At 41.7% G+C, this 21508-nt stretch overlaps 1 protein-coding gene across 1 annotated transcript; it reads right to left on the bottom strand.

Moving 5' to 3' along the window:
• Positions 1 to 5282: 5282 nt before the first annotated feature.
• Positions 5283 to 20811, bottom strand: LOC124167982 (transcription factor Sox-2-like). Its single transcript, XM_046546062.1, has 2 exons — positions 19980 to 20811; positions 5283 to 8028 (listed from the first exon to the last, which is right to left on the bottom strand). Exons 1-2 carry the CDS (start codon positions 20479 to 20481, stop codon positions 7055 to 7057), a joined length of 1476 nt encoding a protein of 491 aa, XP_046402018.1. The 5' UTR covers positions 20482 to 20811; the 3' UTR covers positions 5283 to 7054.
• Between the last annotated feature and the right edge of the window lie 697 nt (positions 20812 to 21508).

Below are 21508 nucleotides of genomic sequence, written 5' to 3' on the forward strand. Positions count from 1 at the left end.
AGAGTAGTATCACTTGAGTTTTGTTTCCCTTTTGAGATAGTGAATGGGAGTGCCTACCTGGCAGGATGACAAACCGCAGAAGTTGGTATGACGAGACGTTAGAAATTGTTATGAAAAAAAGATAAACGATACGATGGGCTCCCCGGATGAAATCTAAAGTGTAACTACTGGGTTTGGGGGCATGAGATGTGCGTACCAACTAATTTCTGTTGCAATTAGTGCAGTCGTATAAAAACGCATAGTGGACAGAAAAACAGACATCCTCATATAAATATACATAGAGATATAACGAATTCCTGTGTATAACGAAATTGAACGATGGTCCCCAGAAATTCGTTATGAGAGAGTTTTACTGTATTTCTTTCAATATGAAAAATTCATCTCCATCACTCTTGAATATACTAAGTATAGGAATTACTAAACAATGGTAGGTTTTTTCATGAATATGCATGTATATTTTGCTAGTATGCGTAATATTTCTATGACCGTGCGGGGTGCAGGTGGCGGTCCTCTTGCATGCTGCATGTTGGTGATTAGTCACCCCCTGCCAAACACCCTAGAGGTTGCTCGTAGGGTATTATGTAGATGTAGATGAATCTTCGGATTTTATTAATCCCCTTTTTCAGAATTCGTTTCACCCCTTACCTCTTCTATACCCCGCCCACCTCGTCGTTTCCGCCATTCCATAATGCCCTCGGGTTATAGTGTCGCGAATGAATGGGTACCGAGCATGATTGAAAAATGAATATAGTGGCCCTTTTGACTGAGGTGGCTCCCTTCAAATACAAGGGATGGGGGCTCGTTTTCGATCGGAGGGGTAGTGAGTTGTTTTAATGGAGATGGCTGAGGGTTTGAGGCTGAAACGTAGGGAAGTGGACTAGGGCAGTTTCCTTCATCGAAGAAAACGAAGGGCATTGATTGCGATTCGTATAAACTATTTGGTTTTAGAATTCCTGTTTAGATGAATGCTAATGATAAATTTTAACCACATTTGAAAAAGACCAGATTGGCGCCCATGCGATGCCACCCCGCGTGACGTCACAGGGACTTAGATGCTAAACGAGTTGTCAGGAGTTTTACATCGCCTGAGATTACCAATGCATGTATGAGGCGCAGAGCTTACGGAAAACATTTCTTAATAATCACCTATTAAAATTTCCTCAGGTCGGAAAGTATCCTTCGTTTGATAGGGTATTGATCATTAATTAGATTATATTAATAGGATTATAATCCTTATTTAAGCCGAGCGCTACCTGCTAGTAGGATGGTCTTCTACCGGCTAATAGCCTGCATCGTATCGGCTCTCATAGCCTAGCATCAAGGTGACCTCACACGGTGGCAGCCGGAGCCAGGATGACGTCACATGGGCTTTAACCAGCATTCATACTTAGCCGTCGCGTTTTCGCGTACTTGAACATTTTCACTTTTCATTTATCACGAAATATTGATATCGAAATTTAAAAATCTAAAAGCATACAATACATACTCCAGGAGTAATAATCTTTCAATTTGGGCAGTTAAAAAAAATAGCAAACCACCCTATTGTTAGGGACAATACACGGAGCCTGGAGTGAGGAGAGTGTATTCCTCTTACCCAAGGTTGACGGGTTTTTCTAATAATCAGGGCGGTTAGGGTTTGTGTCAAGGGGATTGCATAGATGATGCCCAATTCCATCCCACATAAGGCTTATTTCTGTTGCCACTGCGGTCGAATTGAACCTGTTTACAAAAACATCCATGACGCGGTGATGAGTGCAATGCGATCCACTTTTTCCAATATTTTAAAGTATTTTATATTTATGTTTATTTTTATGAAATAGAACTGCATACAGCATTCAGCGGCCATTTTATAGTGGCCAGCTAACAATACATAAATTAGAGGACAAATAAGCAATATAATTAGCGTAAACAAGGAATAATTTTACAGAAAAAAGGCAACAAGAATCTGCACCTACAAGCTACTTCGGTGATAGATAAGATAGCCAATAGGCTTATAAAGGATTTCAATGGAAGTAAAAACGGTCAATGTGTGGATGGAGTGTGTTCAACACACAATGCGGTAGAAAAACGAATGTTTCGTGGCTCGCTGGATATTATGCAGATGTAGATAACCCATAATACTACTGAGTTTGACATTTCATCGTTGAACTCGCCAGTGAGCTTTTGCGCAGCTGACTTCAATGATTTTGTATATGTTTACTCTGAGATCGTGGCCATTATGTTCGCCACCGCGATGCCATGTATGTACAAATCAAATACATGCATGCGTGATTATTTACAAAGAGACCATTATGCTTAATTTTGCTGTTTAGCGAGGCTTGGACGTTGACAGCAGCAGAGAAGTCAAGAGTGGAAGCATTCGAAATGTGGTGCTACCGAAGAATGATGAAGATTAAATGGATTGACCGTGTGAGTAACCAGGAAGTGCTAAGGAGAGTGGGAGAAAAGAGAAGCCTCCTAAAAACATTAAGCAGAGGAAGGGACAACTTAGTTGGCCACATTTTGAGGCACGGTGGTCTGATGAAGACAATCGTTGAAGGACAAGTGGAAGGGAAAAAGGGCAAGGGAAGGCCTCGAATGAGTTATATAGGACAGGTTATAAAGGATGTAAAAGAGAATAAATATGTAGCTATGAAGAGATTAGCGGATAGGAGAGAGAAATGGAGAGCTGCGTCAAACCAATCTTAGGATTGTTGGTAGTCTGAGGTTTCAGGCGAGATGGAGTGGAAACGTGACGTAATGAAAATTGCTCCTGCTTTTTCATTTTCATTACTTAGGATTGTTGACTAATGATGATGATGAATGTGAATCAATGTGTTATGAGGCTTTCGTCAAACAGACATTTAGGGTCTTGTTACTGGATAAATCGAGGCGAAGAGGTTAATGTGTAATAGAACGATCGTGTAATTGCACCGAATAATCGTTTACCTATAAATGGAAAAATCGGTTTCATTCGAGAGCAGATCAACCGATGGAAAACCAGCACCTATCTTAATACATGTACAGAAAACAGTGGCTGCACATTTTCAAGCTCTATCTATTTACTTGTCCAAATTCATGGTTTGTGTCTTTACCTCAATTTGCTATGAGTATGTGATACGTTTCCCCGAAATAGTTCTCAAATTCGTGCGTTTCATTGTATCCTGTAACCAGACCTTAATAATAATAAAACGTCTTTGTTGGGCGAGTTTGGAACAAGAAAGTCCCGTCTTCTATCGAAACCCTCGTCATACATTAAATATTTGCGAAGGAATACTTTTGAAATTAAATGAACTCTTAATAGTATTAAATATACAGGAGTTAGCATCAAAAAACAGGCAAAAGCAACGCTATTTTAAAGATATTAGTTCATTTGATAGAGCTAATGCTGCGCAGTGGATGTGATTAAGGAGCAGTAGGAGCTCCCCTTGTCATTCCATGAAAATCATGAAATGGTACTTACACATGTGGCTCTCGATCGTATGTTTTCACTGACCTGTCTATAAGGGATCGCCTTAGAAATGTTTCTCGCAAATATCCTGCCGCTACTTCAGTATTTCTTAATCTGGGAATGTTTTGAGGATATCATGGTTGAATTGCTTCTCAGCAGTTTGCTTCCTGCGCTTATAAGAAGTACACAGTAATAGGGCTAGTAAAACCTAAAAATTATTTTAGCCATAATCATTTCTTATGGCACATTTAGATGACCAAAGGAATGCATCTTGAAAACTCAATGCCTCTTCATCTGTAGTTTAGGCTATGCCTTCATAATGGAACAAATCAGTTGTGCATTAGTGCTTTATGAATGTGAGAAATAGTTTGTTTACTTATAATAATGGCCTAAGTGAATTACTTGTTATGAAAAAGTTAGGCTACTTAAAATACTTACATGAGTATAGGACATTTGCCAATCTCCATACGCAACCCGCATAGTTAGTTCAAACATTGATAGTAATATCGCTCGTAAATTAGCTTGGAAACTAGCGTTCACGTGAGTAACGACGTTGAATTCAGCAACCCTTAGCGGTCCAACGTCGAGGGAGGCTCAACAGGCCTTGCACTAGGATCGGGTGCAACGTCGAGTAAAGCTCGACATCTCAAGGCGCTGCGATTATACAAGAGAATTGTTTCAAGAGGTATCAAAATTCGAAATTTTTCGAAGATTAAACTCTTTGATTGAGTATGTATAATATTACAACCAGTGGATTTTTAATTCAAACAATAAAATATGAACATTTTACTGGTAAACAATCAAATATGCCTTAGACCACTTGAATTTTTAAAAATTGGACCGCAAAGGGTTGAAAATCGTGATCGACGCACAGTGGTCCGAAATCGGAAAAAGCCGGACAATAGTCCAAAATAGCGTTTTTTGAGGTAGAGACTTGAAACTTGACGCATATGCTCAAAAATAATTGATAATCATGAAACAATAACTTGTTTTTCATAGATCTCATCCGTTGCTAAGATGCAGAGGGCCAAACACTACCAAATTTCCAAAAACACGCCAGATCTCATTTTTCTTCGAAAAAATTGAAGTTAAGCTGCTCGTAGAGTTTTGGAAGGATTTAAGTGAAGTAAAAAACATATTACAGTAATATGGTACTTCATCTACATTTTTCATTATTTTTAAATATTTTGGTTGATATCGATGTGGCATAATGTAGCAAAATGGCGGCTCCATTTTTATGGTAAAACCTGACATAAAGTAGACATTATCTTTAGGTTAAGAAATAATAGTTCTCCAATTTTTACTGAGAGTCTTAATTGAGGATAGCTTTAGAGTATAAACCAAAATCTAGGAAAAATGTTTGCAGCTGCAAAAATGAACGCAATTTTTCGATCGCGCTTCACGTCCCAACTCCGCGACGCGGAGGCTTGGAGACTCGGTGATACCAATGGATATTTCATGTTGTTTGAAACTTAATTATTTAAAATCTTTGTTTTATGCACACTATACAGTGTCTATTGACCCGAAATGCTAAATTGAAGATATTACTAGGATATTGGATCGTTATACGAGGTTACTGAACGCGTAGAACTAGCAAGCACGCTTTGGTTTTCCAAACTCAACGGAATCCGGTCGCATATTACGAATATCTTTTGAGTAGGAATGAAGTTTTCCCGCAAAGATTAACATGCACAATTATTATTATTAATTATCATCATAAACCCAGAGGATCCGATGTAGAGAATCCTTCGATTGATCTGGTAATGACACCTACTCTGAAATAGACTCAGCAACGGAGTTCCATATCACGCGGCTTACTAGGAGAAACAAGGTACTAATGAAAAGATGAAAGTAATGGTGAATGCAGTGTATTTTTCACAATTATCTCGGAAACAAAAACACAGTTCTATACATTTTATGTCAACTCAGATATCACATTCGTAATAATTATTACTTTAAAAATAACAAACTGTACAGTATTTATACACACAATGAGATACAAAATATATTAATTAGACACAGTTGATGATAAGTGATGATAAATATGATCAAGAAAAAGCCTTAATCTTCATAGGCTTAATGGACTGAATGAACACACTGAGGACTTAGCCAGATTTTCAAAAGTTACTCACATACAAAAAATGCTCCACTCAGTGGTATGGCTTTTAAATAACATGGAAATACTGTTAATCATGGAATCTATCAGAAAAATCAATGAGATCACATATCACAATACATATGCAGCATATCTTCGCCTAAAATGCTCAACTGTGATTATACATGAGAGGATTAGTGCCTTATAATATTTTTCATTGATGAAATAATGGATTGTTGTGCATTCTGAGTACGATTTCCACTATTTACAACATACACAATTCTGCTTGAGATTTGGTAGAAATATTCGTGAAACAACAACAAACATACTTTAAAGCATTACAACTGTGGAAGTTCCAAATTAAACACTTATCAAAACCAAATCTTTCCCAATGAAGAAGCAATTACTACAAAATTTCTGGAAGAATGTTTGAAGCAAATCATAGCATTTACTCATTTATCACACTTTAAATAAATAAATAACAGTTCAATATAACAAAGCTTCTACGCTTGTAATTTAAGCAAAGCAGGTGAAGGGGCAAGACACTGAGAAACTATGTTATTAGCTAATCGTTACACTGGATCTACATGACTTTGGGATGCTAACAGACTGCTCAGAGGATAAAGACTTGATGAAGTAATAACACCAACATTCTCTTGGAATAACTTGGAAATTTTAGCAGTCCTTTATTTGCTCATTAGATCTCTGGGCTGAAAATTAACTTCCTCAGCAGAAAACTTTGTACACGTACAAACATCAACTTTGCATATCACAATAACTTAAATACAGACTTCACACACTTTTTTAACTCCGGTGAAATTTTAACGGTCTTAGTTGTAAATATCTGGGTACAATCATATTATTTATGAAGACCATCGTACATACCGACCACAAGACAAATCGTAGTACACCCTTGCAATGGGTGAGTGTGTCTGATCAGTAACTATGAGAACCAAAACTCGGGTGAGTTAAGGCCCGCAACGTCCAACTTCAATTCGACGCAGAAGATTTTTTGCAGTTGAAATGAAAACGAAGATTGATGCAAACACCACTGAAGACAAGTTCTCTGGCGAGCCTTCTATAACACTAGGCTCCATGAATTTGAAGTCCCCAGCCTCCCTTGCCAGATGCAAACGAGAACGATGAACTGCAATTGCATTAACACGCCGATGATTGCAAAAAAATTAGGCAAAAGGAGGTCCATACCTATGTCACGGGAGCAAATTTTTCTCCAGCGAGCCTCCCTTAACACTCGCATAAGTCTCAAAGTCACCACATCTCCATCACTTTCCTCTTAGAAGATTACAAAACCGTATCTCCTCAACTACCCAAACCAGACAAAAACAGGCCGACTCGGTCAAATAAAATGTACAGGCTGACGGTATGGGAGTCAGAAAATGAAGATGGAGAGACATGCCTTCTGCAAGACATGACCTTGTGTATAAGACCTTACGTCCCTCGAGATCCTAGCTGAACAGTAGGCTTTGAACCCATGGCGTTGAAATCTCCACGTTCCCGCATCCGTCATATTAGAAGATGACGGAAACTGGCCTCCTGAGCTGTTCCATTGCAGCCGCGGGGTTGGAATACAGGATGGACGTGGGGTTGGGGGCGGCCGAAGGGTGGAACAGGGCGGCGGCGGACAGGGGCGGCTGGAAGGGGGAAGCCGGAGGCGATGAGGAGGAAGATGAAGAGGAGGCTGTGGACTTGCCGCCCTCCGCGCCCGAATACACCGAGGAGTAAAACGAGCTGACCACGGCGGCGGGCGAGTGTTGTTGTCCCTGGTGCTGGGAACCATCGGAAGGCGTCGATGGCGTCGCGGATGTGGACGTGGTCGGAGATGTCGAGGACACTCCGGCAGCCGCGGACGAGGCCTGGATCAGCTTGGAGAGGTGCACGGCGTCGAATGCGGAGCCGAAGTACGGAGGGATTGCGGGGGGAGGTGGGGGCGGCAGGGGCGGTGTGTAGGCGGAGGCGGCGGAGAGGCGGTGGTGGTGGTGCTTGGGTATCGAGGAGGGCGAGGCTGAAGGCGAGGAGGAAGGCGAAGAAACACTGCCGTCGTCTCGCTGCCGGAGACAGTTGGCACTGGTGATGCCCGCCGAAGACTGTTGCTGCTGGTGGCTCTGTTGAGATTGCTGTTGCTGCTGCTGCTGCTGTTGTTGTTGTTGCTGCTGCTGCTGTTGTTGTTGCTGGTGGTGGTGGAGGTAGGCGGCTAAGGGGTCGACTGTGGGGAAATATGCGGGGAGCGGGAAGGAGGGGAAGGCCGTCTTGAGGGCGTGGTGGTGCGCTGCTGCGGCCGCGGCACCTTGGTGCGCGTGGAACTGGTGGTGCGCGGATGGGCCGAGCGGGTGCGCGTGGTGGTGTTGCTGGTGGATGGCCTTGGGCTTCCGTCGCGGCCGGTACTTGTAGTCTGGGTGCTCCTTCATGTGAACTGCGCGGAGGCGCTTGGCCTCGTCGATGAACGGCCTCTTCTCGCCCTCACTCAACAGTTTCCACTCGGCACCTGTCGGGGATACAAAAAGCAACAAATATAATTGAGTTCTTCCGAAGGAGAAGGAAAAATAATGTTTACCTTCACTAAATGATGCAAACAAATCATAAACAATGACTCTCATTATAAAAAACGCAATAACTGTGGTTACTAGAAAGAAAAATATATCGTGCATATTGCCGTATGAATTGCATTAAAACTGAACTTCTCTTTCATATTTGCCTGCCAGTAGACAAATTTTTGCGATTTCTCAAGGAAAATTCTTTTTTACGTTAAGCATTAACATAGGCAAAAAGACGTGCAAATAAATAACGGTTACACTTGCTGTGAAAATTATCCTTGAATTCCTAGAGTTCACCTGAACGTCAACATTGATTCATTGGAGAATTACGAGTAACACATTCATTCAACCCGCACTAAAATTAGATGATACCGTTTTAGTAATCAACTAGTCTCACGAACACATACGCATGAACCCCAACCCCAAAGAATTTGCGTTCAACCATTTCATGTTACTCATACCAAAATAGAACACAGCCATAAACAGTATATAGCCCTTTAGCATGGAATAAAATAGTAATAAATGAATAAATAACAACAAATACCATTACTAATATTTTATATCGATGTTGAATCCTCTCCAAAGTGAATGAAGATCCGTTTAATACACGGAAAAATGAACGGAAAAATATGCATAATATAATTATTAAAGCCGGTGCAACCATTTTCACCATCTATAGCTTCGCATAAGAATTATTTTTGAGGCTATGGAATACATTCCAGCAATGAAAATATTGGAGTTCAATTAGTAATGCTACAATTTTTTTCACGGACAAATTTGGCTGAAAAACTTAACATTTTCTTACATTACCGCTCCATCTCGTATAGTTGCATTGACTTCCGATTCAAGAAGCTCTATACAGAGCTGTTAAAATGGCGTCTGTAACGGAAGTGCGTTCCAAGTAACTGGCAGTGATTCCTCTTTTGAAGGAAAAACAGAGTATTTCGGATATTCATTGGCGCTTACAGCATGTCTATAGTGATCTTGCACTGGATAAAAGCAAGGTAAGTAATTGGGTAACGCGTTTTTCCTCATCGCCGCTACGGGGATGGTGTGAGGCATACAAGGCCCTCCCATCAAAGTGTCGTCAAGCCTTTAAAGGAGATTACGTTAAAAAATACTGTTGTATAGCTAAAAGATAGGGGATTAGCGTGGTATATTTGAAAACTGAATAATACTATCCGTTTCAGAAAAAATGTGTTACATTACACATCGAACTCCCTCGTATCTTATTGCACGAGCGGATACTATCACACCGCGATTTGGACGTCATCGACGAACAAAAGTTGTATAATGCTCACATTTACAATACACCACAAGACAAGAATGGAGATATGGACCTCCTTAAAATTTTCTGGGCAAAATTTAAATTAGAAGTACCTACATGGGCTTTCTCGCTGATAACTACACAATGATAACAACAAATTCATAATATCAAACAAACTGTGCACAGCAAACAGAACGAGGAAACCTGGCAAATACCGTAACCAGAGTTTGGTTAATTTGGCATAAATTACTCAAGAACGTAATATAATCACAACAATAATATCTACAGAAACACCCCCCAAATAATCCATAATTATCTGACATAATTATCTACTTGCAACGGTGTATCTGTAGGGGAAAAACCTACACCACCGTTCATACGCCTAATTCTCTAAGGTGAAAATCGAAAGCCATATACCACGAGAAATAATTTGCAAATATATTGCAAATATTATAGACAGAATATCGGAACGTAATAAATTGGAAAAATTGCAAGGAGAATGGCAGGGACGGCCAAATTAGATACATGCCCTTATATTTCCTGGTTTACAATAGTGCTTTTACTACACCCATTTGTTAGCCATAGATATGAGAATAAACGTGAAAGAAAACAAATGACTGGCATATTTGTTCCCAGCTTTCTCAATGATCCACGAAATACAGACGCTGGAAGAAAATAGGGTGAAGAGGATAAAACACTTGGGTTTTTCCCGCATGTACCTAGGATTACCCCAAGCACTCATTATCCCATTATATTAACGTTCGCTTTCCACTGCTCTCAACCTCCGAGAATCTTTTCAAAATTGGCAAATAGGGAAAATGGTGGGGAAACCTTATCTTAATCCCTTCCCCCACTCTGTGCAGTGTCTAACTGAAGTATGCTGTCACTCTTGCGCAAAGTTTGCCCACCCTAATGACTGTCAAGGCTATTAAGCCGTATTTTTTCTGTCCTATGTAAGTCTCATAGACTCTGAATTTGAATTATCTGGGGAAAATTATCGAAGAATTAATTCCGTAAGGATTTGGCTTGCACTTCGTGAAAAACAATGCGAAACGAAGATGAACAACTTTCGCAATTTCCACAGAATTTGTTAACGGTTTGACTCTAAGGCGTACTAAAAAATGACGCCTTAGCGTCGGCACAGGTCGTACCAATAAAAATTCTAAGGAAATTTAAGAAGGCTGTTTATATTCATCCGGCTGTTTATATTGGCGCCGTATTCTACTAAGGCAGGAAATTATACATATTCTGCTCGGCCAGCGTTATGTAAGTAAACTTTTAGGAAGATTCTAAGTACTTTCTCGGCTCTCACTTCGCGGAGGATCGGTTTATTCTTAATCAAATGAATCTTTTATTCTTCTACAATCTTCAGGAAGTCGAATGAAATTTTTAAACGAGTACAAACTTTATGTAAACTTTTAGGAAGATCACTTCGCAGAGGATCAGCTTATTCTAAATCAAATGAATCTTGCATTCTTCTACAATTTCCAGGAAGTCAAATGAAATTTGTAGATGAGTATAAACTTCATTTAAAATTCAACCTTATATGACTGGGAACCGTGACTTGCTGAGCATAACGCTCATCTAAATGTTTACAGTATTTAACCAGCCAAGGTGCGCCCCACAAAAAGGGTAGAAATAAAAGACACTACCCCCTTGAATGCAGATAATTGATGACATTGGGTCACCAGGGTTTTCCTGGCCGCACGCGAATCCTAGCCCCTTCCCACCCCGCTAGTCATTCTTGGAAGCCACTATGATGGGGGTGGACTTTTGAAATGTGGCAAAAAAACCCACACTCTTCAACCCCGTTAGAAACCCTATTGTGAGCAAAAATCCAGGAAGCCAACCCGTAGCCATTCTACACACAAGCAGGGGGTACAGCTTCCTTCCCAGAACTCCGACCACGGAAACAATGTCCGTGAGGAAGATGCTTACAATCCGTCCCATAGCCATTTCGGCACCGCGTGGGGATACCCCGTAAGCCGCGTGGGCACCCTGGCGAAATAATCCTCAACACTCTTGAAGGAAGAAACCCTCCCCCTTCGAAAAAGACACACACTTGGGGCCTTCCAAAGCCATTCAGCGACCCTACAGTTACCAGTCACTCCTAAACTCAAACCCCCCATAGTATCTTCCAGCTCCTGTCTTTTTTTTACACGGCCACCTGGTCTTACAGCCTCCCCTCCCTTTCTTTCTCCCATACTCATTTGGGACCAGGTGAAAGGAGTTTGGGAATCCCAATGGGAAAAGAGACCTAGGGGGGTGGGGTGGGCTAGCAACAACAATAGGGAAGAATGGGCCAAGGGTGCGCTCAACACAAGGGATAGGAGCAAAAAGGACAAGGCAATGGGAGAGAGAATAGGAGAATGCCCAGCCCCCTTCCTCCTGCACTGTTGGTCATGCAGATGCACAAAGGGTCCATCCAGGCGGCAACTTGTGCGCGACAATGACAAGGAGGGGAATAAACACGAGGAGCTAGAAGAGCACAAGGCTTTTACCTCCAATGTGCTCATCCATTCATCGCATTGGGAGAGAATAAGAAAGCAGGCGAGTAAAATTATCACGAATTACGCTTTGGACCAAGAGAAAAAAAGAGGCTGTTGCTGGATTGTGATACACAAGATACGCATCTAAATACCAAACATAAGTGCATCTGTGGGTGCTGCAAGAGGAAGTGAACGCATTGGACCACGAACGCATTGGATAGCTTCAGCCTATCTGCGGCTATCCATACGAAGATCTCCCTCCAAAAAAAGGTAATGGATCTCATTCCAGCACATTGTTGAGGACGGAGCCCATTATGCCCCTTTTCATGGCACTGGAATCTTTCGGCAAAGTAAATAGGGGCGCGGAGTGGATGTATTACAAATGGTAGACACCTTTGATGAGGAACAGTAGGCGTGTCTGCTAATAATTCATGGAGACACTAAGAATCGCGAGATCTTAGCGCAGAAACTTATATTTGCAAACCGCATCCGTTCCCTCAGAGAGAAAAAAGTGAACGTCGATTCAGAACAGAAAAACTCAAATATAGTAATACGAACCAGCAATTGGGAATAAGACTACTCTGATATCAGTAAAAGGCCTGGAGGAACAAAAGGTTAGAACATGATTACTTCTACTATAAAACGATCAACTGATATCGCAGACAGAGCTCGCTTGATTAATAACTTTCTAGCTAGAAGCTCAATAATTCAAAGGAGAAAAATTTTAAAATTAGCAAATGAAAATGTTTTACTTCATTTCTATGCGAATGTTGAAGAGAAATTAATTAAAATAAACTTCTAAATGAGTTTTGATCTAAAGCAAATAGATACATAAAATATGCTGACGGAAAATAGACACTGGACCAAATTAGAAAACATACGAAGCCTAACTCCCCCGATTGCATTAAAATATACGTTTGAAGTCAGGCTTTGTCAATATCGGCACTTTAGCTATCAATTTATATTATTTTTTTAAGTCGGAAAGTTCAATAAACACCTTCGGACCTGGATCATGAGGACCGAGGACCCTGAATAAAAATAAAATTACGTTGCGCAGATTCTAATGGTATGCATGTCTTTTTAGTGGGAGTAATTAAAATTTCCGACCCACAATATCAGAATATTGATAGTATCAAGTTTCCGTCAGCATACTTTCTGTATCGATTTTCTTTAAGCGTATATGATAATGCGATTGGGGGAGTTGCGCTTCCTATGTTTATTAATGTGGTCCAGTATTAACTTTCCTTCGGCATATTTATCATTAAAATAAAAGTTAATATTGATTTGGTCCAGAAAAACTCTAATGCAGTACTACAAACTAGCAACTGTGAATGGAAATACTCTAACAAATAAAAGCCCCGGAAGAACAACATGTTAGAACATGTTTACTTCAACTATAAAAGAAAACTTCTTCATTTTAGTTCAAAAATATGTGGAAAAAATAATTTGTAGCAGTACGAGGGCGTAGCTTTATCGCTTGGTTGGTCTTGACGTATTACTCGCTCAAAAAGTACGCTGTCATCGAACATTTTTCAGGACACGAAAGCGAGCACTTACCAAGACGTAGCTGTTCTTTATATTTAAAAATTACGTGGGAAATTTTCGAAAAACTGCAGTTATGTTAGTCCTAAAAAACTAAATATGATAACGGATTTATTTTTGACTAATTACAGTTTGGTAAAAAAGATAGCATAAGACTCGAAAAGAGGGCGCGATTCGACACATATTTACCACAAGGTAACTTTTAAAATAATAATACGCGAGATGTAGGAAGGTTTTAGGGTTAGCTAATTAATTTGTCCACGTAATATAACTGAAGATGCTCGGATATGAGTCAACCCTGTCAGATAATTAAGTGTAAACTGGGGCTAAATGATAGGGCATCGTGGTGGGTAAACATACCCCTTACCAAATACGGCAGAGGTTATTATGTAGATTAGCCAGGGGCGTGCCGGTTTCACCATAGGCACAAATAAAGTACGCACGCCGGGAACCGCGATTGCCGCGAAAGATTGCGACTAGAGGCCGATGGAAAAGGAATGAAACCGATCGCACAGTATCCCGCGAAACAGCTCATTTCTTCCGCGCTCAGTGGCCTGATAGATGTTCTCCCTACCCGCATGAACGAACCATGGTTACATTAGACTGGATTTTCCACTGAAATTTGTTGGTGCAAGCTAGTTTATGATAGCGAGAGCCACTATTTCTGTCACGCGATCGCGGAAGGAGACAAACAGCACCGAACTAACAACTAACACTTTCAAACTCCTAAACATTTTCCGTCAAATGAAGTTCCTTTGCAAGTGGGAAAAAACGCGGGAGAAAAACCAGATCAATCATCGCCAACAGACGTATGCCTTTTTAAAGGATCATTATCTGGAATGATATTACGAAGTATTAAAAAAAAATAATCCAAAAACGACGATTATAATGTGAAAATCCACGATTTAACTCGAAGAAGTCAAGAAGGAAATAAACCGCAAATGGCTTGGCCTCTTCGTCCCACGTTTCAATTATACATAAGATACTACATTTTCAACAAAAAATACGTGGTTAGCATATGCTTTCCATTTGGAACGGGAGTGGTATGAATTCATCATCGCATATATGAGAATTTCTGACTAGGGTTGCAACAAATGTTTACAGGGAAAGAATTTGATATGCCGAAATTAACGGACACCATGTATTCAGCGTTGAACATGAAGTCGTTTATCAATTAATTAGATAAACGAGGGACTCAAAAGCAAGCAAGGTGGTGGATTTCCTTCTTCGTACTTGATTGCTTACATTCGCATGTATTTAAAATTATTAAAGTCTATGCGGAAGATGAACGAATAATAATATCTGTAAATTGTTGATAATGGCGGCGGATAATGTCTTAAAATAACTAGTAATAGGGTTACAATGCATTGCCATCTGCTTCTGATGCTGTTAAGTCGATAGCTATACAAAAGGCGGGTTAAATGTGCACTGAAAATTTTCGCCCGTTGGGAATAGAAGACAAGGAAGATACTATAAATGGAAGTCAAATTCACCGGTCGACACAGAAAGATATCACCTAACTTACACACTAATTCGATGGACTTGGACCCGCTAAAAACTCAACACAGCTCGTATACATAGGCAACCGAACTTATTTTCTCGCCTTTGCCGGCCTCGGTGGCGGCGGGGTAAAGTCCTCGCCTGCCAAACCGAAGGTCGCGGGATCGAGTCCCGCCTGGGTAGGTTGCCCCTATCCAGGGCATGGTTGTGTGTGATAGTTGTTGTTTCATGTTATACCCTCCGATGTAAATGGCCTTGTGAGCTGTTTTCGGGGCGATGGAAATAAATAAATAATTATGAACGGCTGTTTACGTTGAATTGCAACACGTGCTTCATCGGGAGAAACAGAGCTTTATTTTCAAAGAACACTTTGCGACGCAATGAATAGAGAGAACCCTGGAAACCTAATTATACAATTCAAAGGCTTGGCTACGTCACACTGTTGCAACGGCTGATTGTGAGCGGTAATTGTGTAAAGGAAATTCACGCTTACCGCATTTCGATTAAGTCCCCTCATTGCCAGAAGGTAAATTAAGAGAATACATTTTTCAGATGACGTGAAACACATCCTTCGTTTACCGTGGAACTATGGTAGCTGAGACCACGAGAAGAAAATGGGGAAAATAGACTGTATGACGGATAGATGTAAAAGGTCATTCCTTTCTCATACTGAAAGCGATATTAACCATGTCTAGGTTTATAAAATTAATATCGTCACTCGCTAGGACAACTCATTGTATGTTGTTACCTTTCCATTGTGCTAACCTAGCATGGATTTACAGTGAAATTACAAACCCTTGCGAAGTGTTGCCTTCGCATGAATGTGGACATAAAATTTGTTAGTATGCGTAACATTTTTATGAAGTGTAAATGTGAAGATCATCTTGCGCACTGGAATTTATCACCCCCTGCCAAACATCCTAGAGGTGGCTCGCAGGTTATTGTGTAGATGTAGAATTGTGTCGGTGATTAACTGACGGGCATGCAAAATAAAGGCCTAATAAATCGCAAAGGAGAAAATGTCTCATTTTGGCGCTGTTCTCGGTGGAGAATGAGTGAGTAGATTGAAGAGGGTAAGTAGGCACGTAAACTACAAACCTCCCCTCCTGACAGCGGGTGCCTTTCATTGAAGCCCCTTGAAGTAACGAATGTAGAGTGGCTGAATATTTTTTCACCTCGCCAAACCCCGCCCGCATCGGTAAAGGGTTTTCGCGTGCCGTGACACGGCCTTCATTACCCCTGGTTTTTGCGTAAGTGCCCCTCATTGATATTCAATGAGAGCGGCGGCAACCGGGTGTACCCCCAAGTCAAAGATCTCTCGTGTGGCTGCAGAGTGTGGTCGTATTTGCCGTTTGCGCACGAGAAGATGCTAATCGGGGATGAACCGTGTACCGCATGGGGTATACACTGAGCTGGGGAAATGTCACAGCTAATTTGCCCGCATGAAATGGTCCGTAGTATTTCAGAATTCCATTCTATTTTATCGGAAATATCTTTCAGAAAGATGGGAATCATTACAGCAGCGTGGATCGCAGCATAGGCCAGAATCATTTTATTTTTTCCGACGACCTGAATCATATCCTACATATATCGTCGTACTATGGTAGACGTGACCACGAGAAGACTCTTACAAGCAAAATAATACTTCCCTGGCCAATTGGTCAACCCGAACTAATATAAACAATAACTTAAGCCAAAATAAATAGGCCAAGATAAGCTACCTGACTCTGATGAGGCCTCACCAAGAATATGCTACATTCGTGTGGGGCAATCATGAAGTAAGAGTGATAGCCGAAATCAATCGGGTACATCGCAGGGCGGCCAGATTCATATCGAGGCGTTACGACCAAGTGTAGCGTTTCCAGTATGCTAAGGGAGTTAGGTCAGGAATCTTCAAAGGAGCGTAGATCGAAGTATAGGCTATTAGGCTATAAGTATAGTAAATTCGAAGAAGATATTTCTCAGGCGACGTGAATCGTATCCTTCGTTTACCGTCGTACTATGGTAGACGTGATCATGAGAAGAAAATGAAAGAAATACACTGCAAAACAGAGACATTTGAAATGTCATTCTTCCCACGTACTATTAAGGATAGCAACGGTGTTTCCATTAATATAATTAATGGCGTCACTCGCTTGGACGACTTATTGCATATATTTATTTTTCCTTAGTTCTAACCTTGCATTGATTTGCTCTAGGAATTACTAACCGTAGCCAAGTTTTGTCTCTGCATGAATATGCGGGCATATTTTCTTCATTTGTGTAGTATTTCTATGACCTTGCGGTTTTATATGGCGGTACTGAAGCATGCTGCACGTTGGTGATAGAAGACCCCCTGCCAAACACCCTAGGGGTGGCTCGCAGCGTATTATGTAGATGTTTAGATCAATTTGAAGTACCGCATCTTTTGCCGGTTAAACTGAGTGTGACAACTGATCGATCCATGTCATAGCGTGTACTTCTTGTGATGATTTGGTTGAAACTGCTGACCATAATCTAGATCAAGAATAAAGCTCGGCTCCAAATAGGGAAAATTGCAAAATCATCTGAGAGCGATAATACGAAAATGTTCTTATCTAAACAATTTTGATATCAATACAACGTTTTCCGAGGTTTCATGAATGAGGTGCAGATCGTTGAAGTTTTTACATGATCAGATCATGCGTAGGAATCAGGGGTTTAGGAGCCTCCGTGTAAATTGCTTATCAAATGGATTTTAGGCGATACGTAACTTTTTCCCTCTCACTATATAATAATAGTGTGTTAAATTTGAATATAGAAATGAGGTTCAGATCGAACAAATGGTGGTGTCCAACCTTATTCCTAAACTTGAAATCATTCCTTAATTAATGGCTTCACAACATGAACAATTTATTCTTACAATTTATTTGCCGGCACATTTCCCAGTAACATACAAAATTATCATTTGCGACGTTTATTCGCACTCATTTCATGTCACAAGTACTGTAAGCAACGAAACACGCATTTGAGTTGAATATATACATATGACTGGTGGAAAAAACTTTCGTGCCTTTTCATGAACAATTCTACTTTAATAGTTATATTCACCCTTCTACCTGAAACAATATATGAAATCTTTCACATGCTCATATCCGTGATGCAATAACACGGTTAAATGAGCCTTACGAGGTCAGCTGATAGGTTTATATATTATCTAGGGGCAGCCATTGCCAACTCGAACCATAAAAGACCGTGACCAGGTGGTCAACAACAGGAATGGGAAGTTACCGAAGACACGGGAAGATAAACGCCGGCACGTCGCGTGGGCGGCACGAAGGATCTCGTGCATGAATATTGACGGTGATATTTTACCCATGCGCGCCACTGAATCTGAATGAATACGCTTTAGAGAGATCAAGCAATAACTGAGAATAAACTACGTAAACAAGTACGGTCATAATAAATGCTCATAACAACTAGCCTTGCACCCTTAATTGAGTGATTTTTGCGCCCAGAAGGGCCGAAACCCAAGGCACATACTCACGTTCTCTGCCCCATTAGTGCCGACAATGCAGTAAAGCGAATATTCTCGCCCTAATATATTGAACGAGCTCCATAACGTCAATATACTGCCCTAAAATACTAATTTGATCACAACTAAATTTGCCAAATTTAACCCCGTAAAAAATTAACGGCGTTTTTACCTAATTATCTCGTAAGACACAGTGTCGAGAATCACGATTCAACTATCTCCCTTTATTAACTCCAACCATTTACTTCCAACCACGAATCTAAATGATCGAGCCTCAATTATCCTCCAATCCTGTTCACGTACACGGTATTCGCTTCACTTACCCTGTTATTTATTAATTTTACTTGGAACAGGCTCTACCTCGGGTAACGATTGAACTCAATTCAAGTTAAATCAAATGGGATGAATAAGCTCCCACGACTGTCCGTGAATAGAATGAGAGCTGAAAATGTTGTGATCAAGAGAATTCGAAAGTCCTTGCTCAGCAGAAAACCTAGGCGCGATTGAGTGCGATTTGTAATATGCTCATGGGATAAAATAAGGCAAAACGACCTCGAAAACCTAATTGAAATCCTTCAAGTATACGAAACAAATTGGGTGCTACGTTCCGGCATCAAAACTCAATAGACATCAATTATCCAAATCACCAGTAAGTATAAAGGCAGGCTTCATTCATACTCAGCTAAGTATTGCGTTATCCCGCGGCAAAATGATAGCATGATAAACGGCCCCCCTTTACCATTGAACAGCGTAGTGAAAAAGCATTAAAAAATATTTCACAATAACAGGTTCGAATAGGTGTATCTCCTAATACAGTTTCGCTTGCGAGTTACACACGAGAAGGGTGTTAATAAAAATAAAATTATTATGATTGCTAAATAGTCGGAAACGAGCAAACTTTTCAACCTTCCGTGATTATAAGTCATTAACATCCACTAAAAATCCAGAGGCCATCATGCCAAAATTTGCGCGGAATTTAATTCGCGGGGAAATTCACACTTAACTGAAATCGTTGAAATAAATAACTCGAGTAATGAAATATGATGAAAATTTCCTGAAAGCTATCCAACAGAAACGTACGTAAGAGAGAAACGAGACATGATGAAGGCACATTAATAGCATAAAACTATATTTCATTTCCAACCTTTTTAGCAAAACATGTCGATCTTCGACACTAACGAGACCTTTTGAAGGGTACATTATAAACAGTGCTGCAACAACAGTAAAATGGATGAAATGCATCAATAGGAAAATAATTCCACACAAAATAAGACGCATGTGATAACTTTGCGCGTTTACAAAAAAAACTGGATAACATATGATTTTCTTAAGGCCTTGTTACACAATACATTAACATGTACAAGTTGACATCTACAAATATGAACGCAAGAATTCGCCGTGTAATCACCCAACTTGTACGAACGTATGAGCAGAAATAAGAAGCATTTCTAATACGGTTCATGCATTCGTACATGTTTCTTTCCTCAAAAATCGTTCATGTATTCACACAACTTGCACGTGTTACTGTAAGGTGTGACCATGCCTAAAATCCTTGTCAATTCCTCCCCCAAGCTATCACCACAAGTGGTCAATTACGAGAAAGACACTCACCCAAACGTTTGGATATCTCCGAATTGTGCATCTTAGGATTCTCCAACGCGATCTTCCTCCTCTGAATCCTCGACCAGACCATGAATGCGTTCATGGGGCGCTTGATGTGCGCAGACTGACCCGCGTTGCCAGCACCACCCTGGGCACCCTGCTGGTCCCGGTGACCTCCCTGGGATCCACCGCCACCACTTCCCGGGTGATGCTGGTGGTGAAGGACCATCGAAGCCTGCTGCTGTTGCTGCAAGGCATGACTCTGGGCGGTCGCCGAAGCCAGGCTGTGACCCTGAGACGCGGCGTGGTGCTGTCGCTGTGCCGCGCTTTGCTGCTGGGCAGACTGGTGCTCGTTGCTTCCTCCGCTCAGGAGAGGGTGAAGATGATGGTGTTGGTGGTGCTGATGATGGTGAGCCGCGGACAGCAGGGCGTCAGCGTCAGACGAAGCCGACGGCGGAGGGGGCAGGAGGGGATACGAGGGGTGCAGGTGGTGATGATGGTGCAGAGACATCTTTGGAAGGTTGCCTTGCACCACTAAAGGTGCACCGTAAGATCAAGAATTGGTTAAGAATAACCAGGAAAAAGTTTACGAAAGGCCAGTCGAATACCGCTGAGTCCCTCAAGGGACCCGTAAAGGTCTCCCACGATTGTCACTTCACCGGCGGTTATCGCTGCCTCGGGAGAGAGCTGTAAGGCCGTCTCGAACCGCTCGCTACAACCCAAAACTCCTGGAGGACACACAAGCTCGTTCTCACTCCCAACCAGAAACGAACTATTCAACCCGTGCTTCCACTTCTGGCCACACGGTGCGAGTTTTCAGTTGCGACTGCCGGCAAACGTGCAGCAAACCCTCCCTCGCCTGCCGCTTAAATCACCCATCCCCATCGCCTTACCGAGAGCGGGAACCTGGACCAATGGGGGCACGCGACGTCACGCAGAGCGGCGCTGGGGAGGCGTGTCGGTGCGGCGAGTTAAAAAAGGAAGACTTCCAAAGCAGCAAGATAATTGAGGAAGGGGGTAGGCGGGGTTGGCGAGGGGGATCCAATAGGATCGGCGCGCGCCGCCTCCTCCGCTCATGGCGGCGTCTCTCATTGGCTGAAGCTCCACCGCCCCCGCGACCAGCTTCTCTTTTGTCCTCGGGTGTGAAAAGGGGCGTAGAATGGAATGCATTGACTGAGCGAATGAGTGGTAGGTTGAGGGGGTGGGAGGTGTGATGGGGTAAAGCAGGGGAATGCTTACGGTAGTGGAGTGAGGGGTTGTTCTTTTGCGGCCGGTAAATGTGTGAAGAGCTGAAAAGGGTGGAATGGGTAGCGGGACAATCAGGGAGAGTGTGGTAAGGGGTATGTCGGTGCTTACGAGGCGGCGAGAGCCATGCTGCAGGGAGAAAAACCTCCTCACGGTGACACCTAGCGGAGGAGTCACGCACTTGCGGGCTCACGACGAAGGATATCTGATTGTACTTATACTCGCAGTCGGAGACAGAAATTTCGTACGAGTGGGGGATCCAGAGGACATTTTTTAAAAACATGGTACCTTTT

The sequence above is a fragment of the Ischnura elegans genome, chromosome 11 (genome assembly GCF_921293095.1).
Source record: "Ischnura elegans chromosome 11, ioIscEleg1.1, whole genome shotgun sequence".
Taxonomy (NCBI): Eukaryota; Metazoa; Arthropoda; class Insecta; order Odonata; family Coenagrionidae; genus Ischnura; species Ischnura elegans.

Bases quoted from the DNA above. Each gene is read 5' to 3' on its own strand.
- LOC124167982 (XM_046546062.1), bottom strand. From the start codon at position 20,481: ATGTCTCTGCACCATCATCACCACCTGCACCCCTCGTATCCCCTCCTG. The intron at 8,029-19,979 runs GTGAGTGTCTTT...TATCCCCGACAG, and splicing joins GGAGATATCCAAACGTTTGG to GTGCCGAGTGGAAACTGTTG.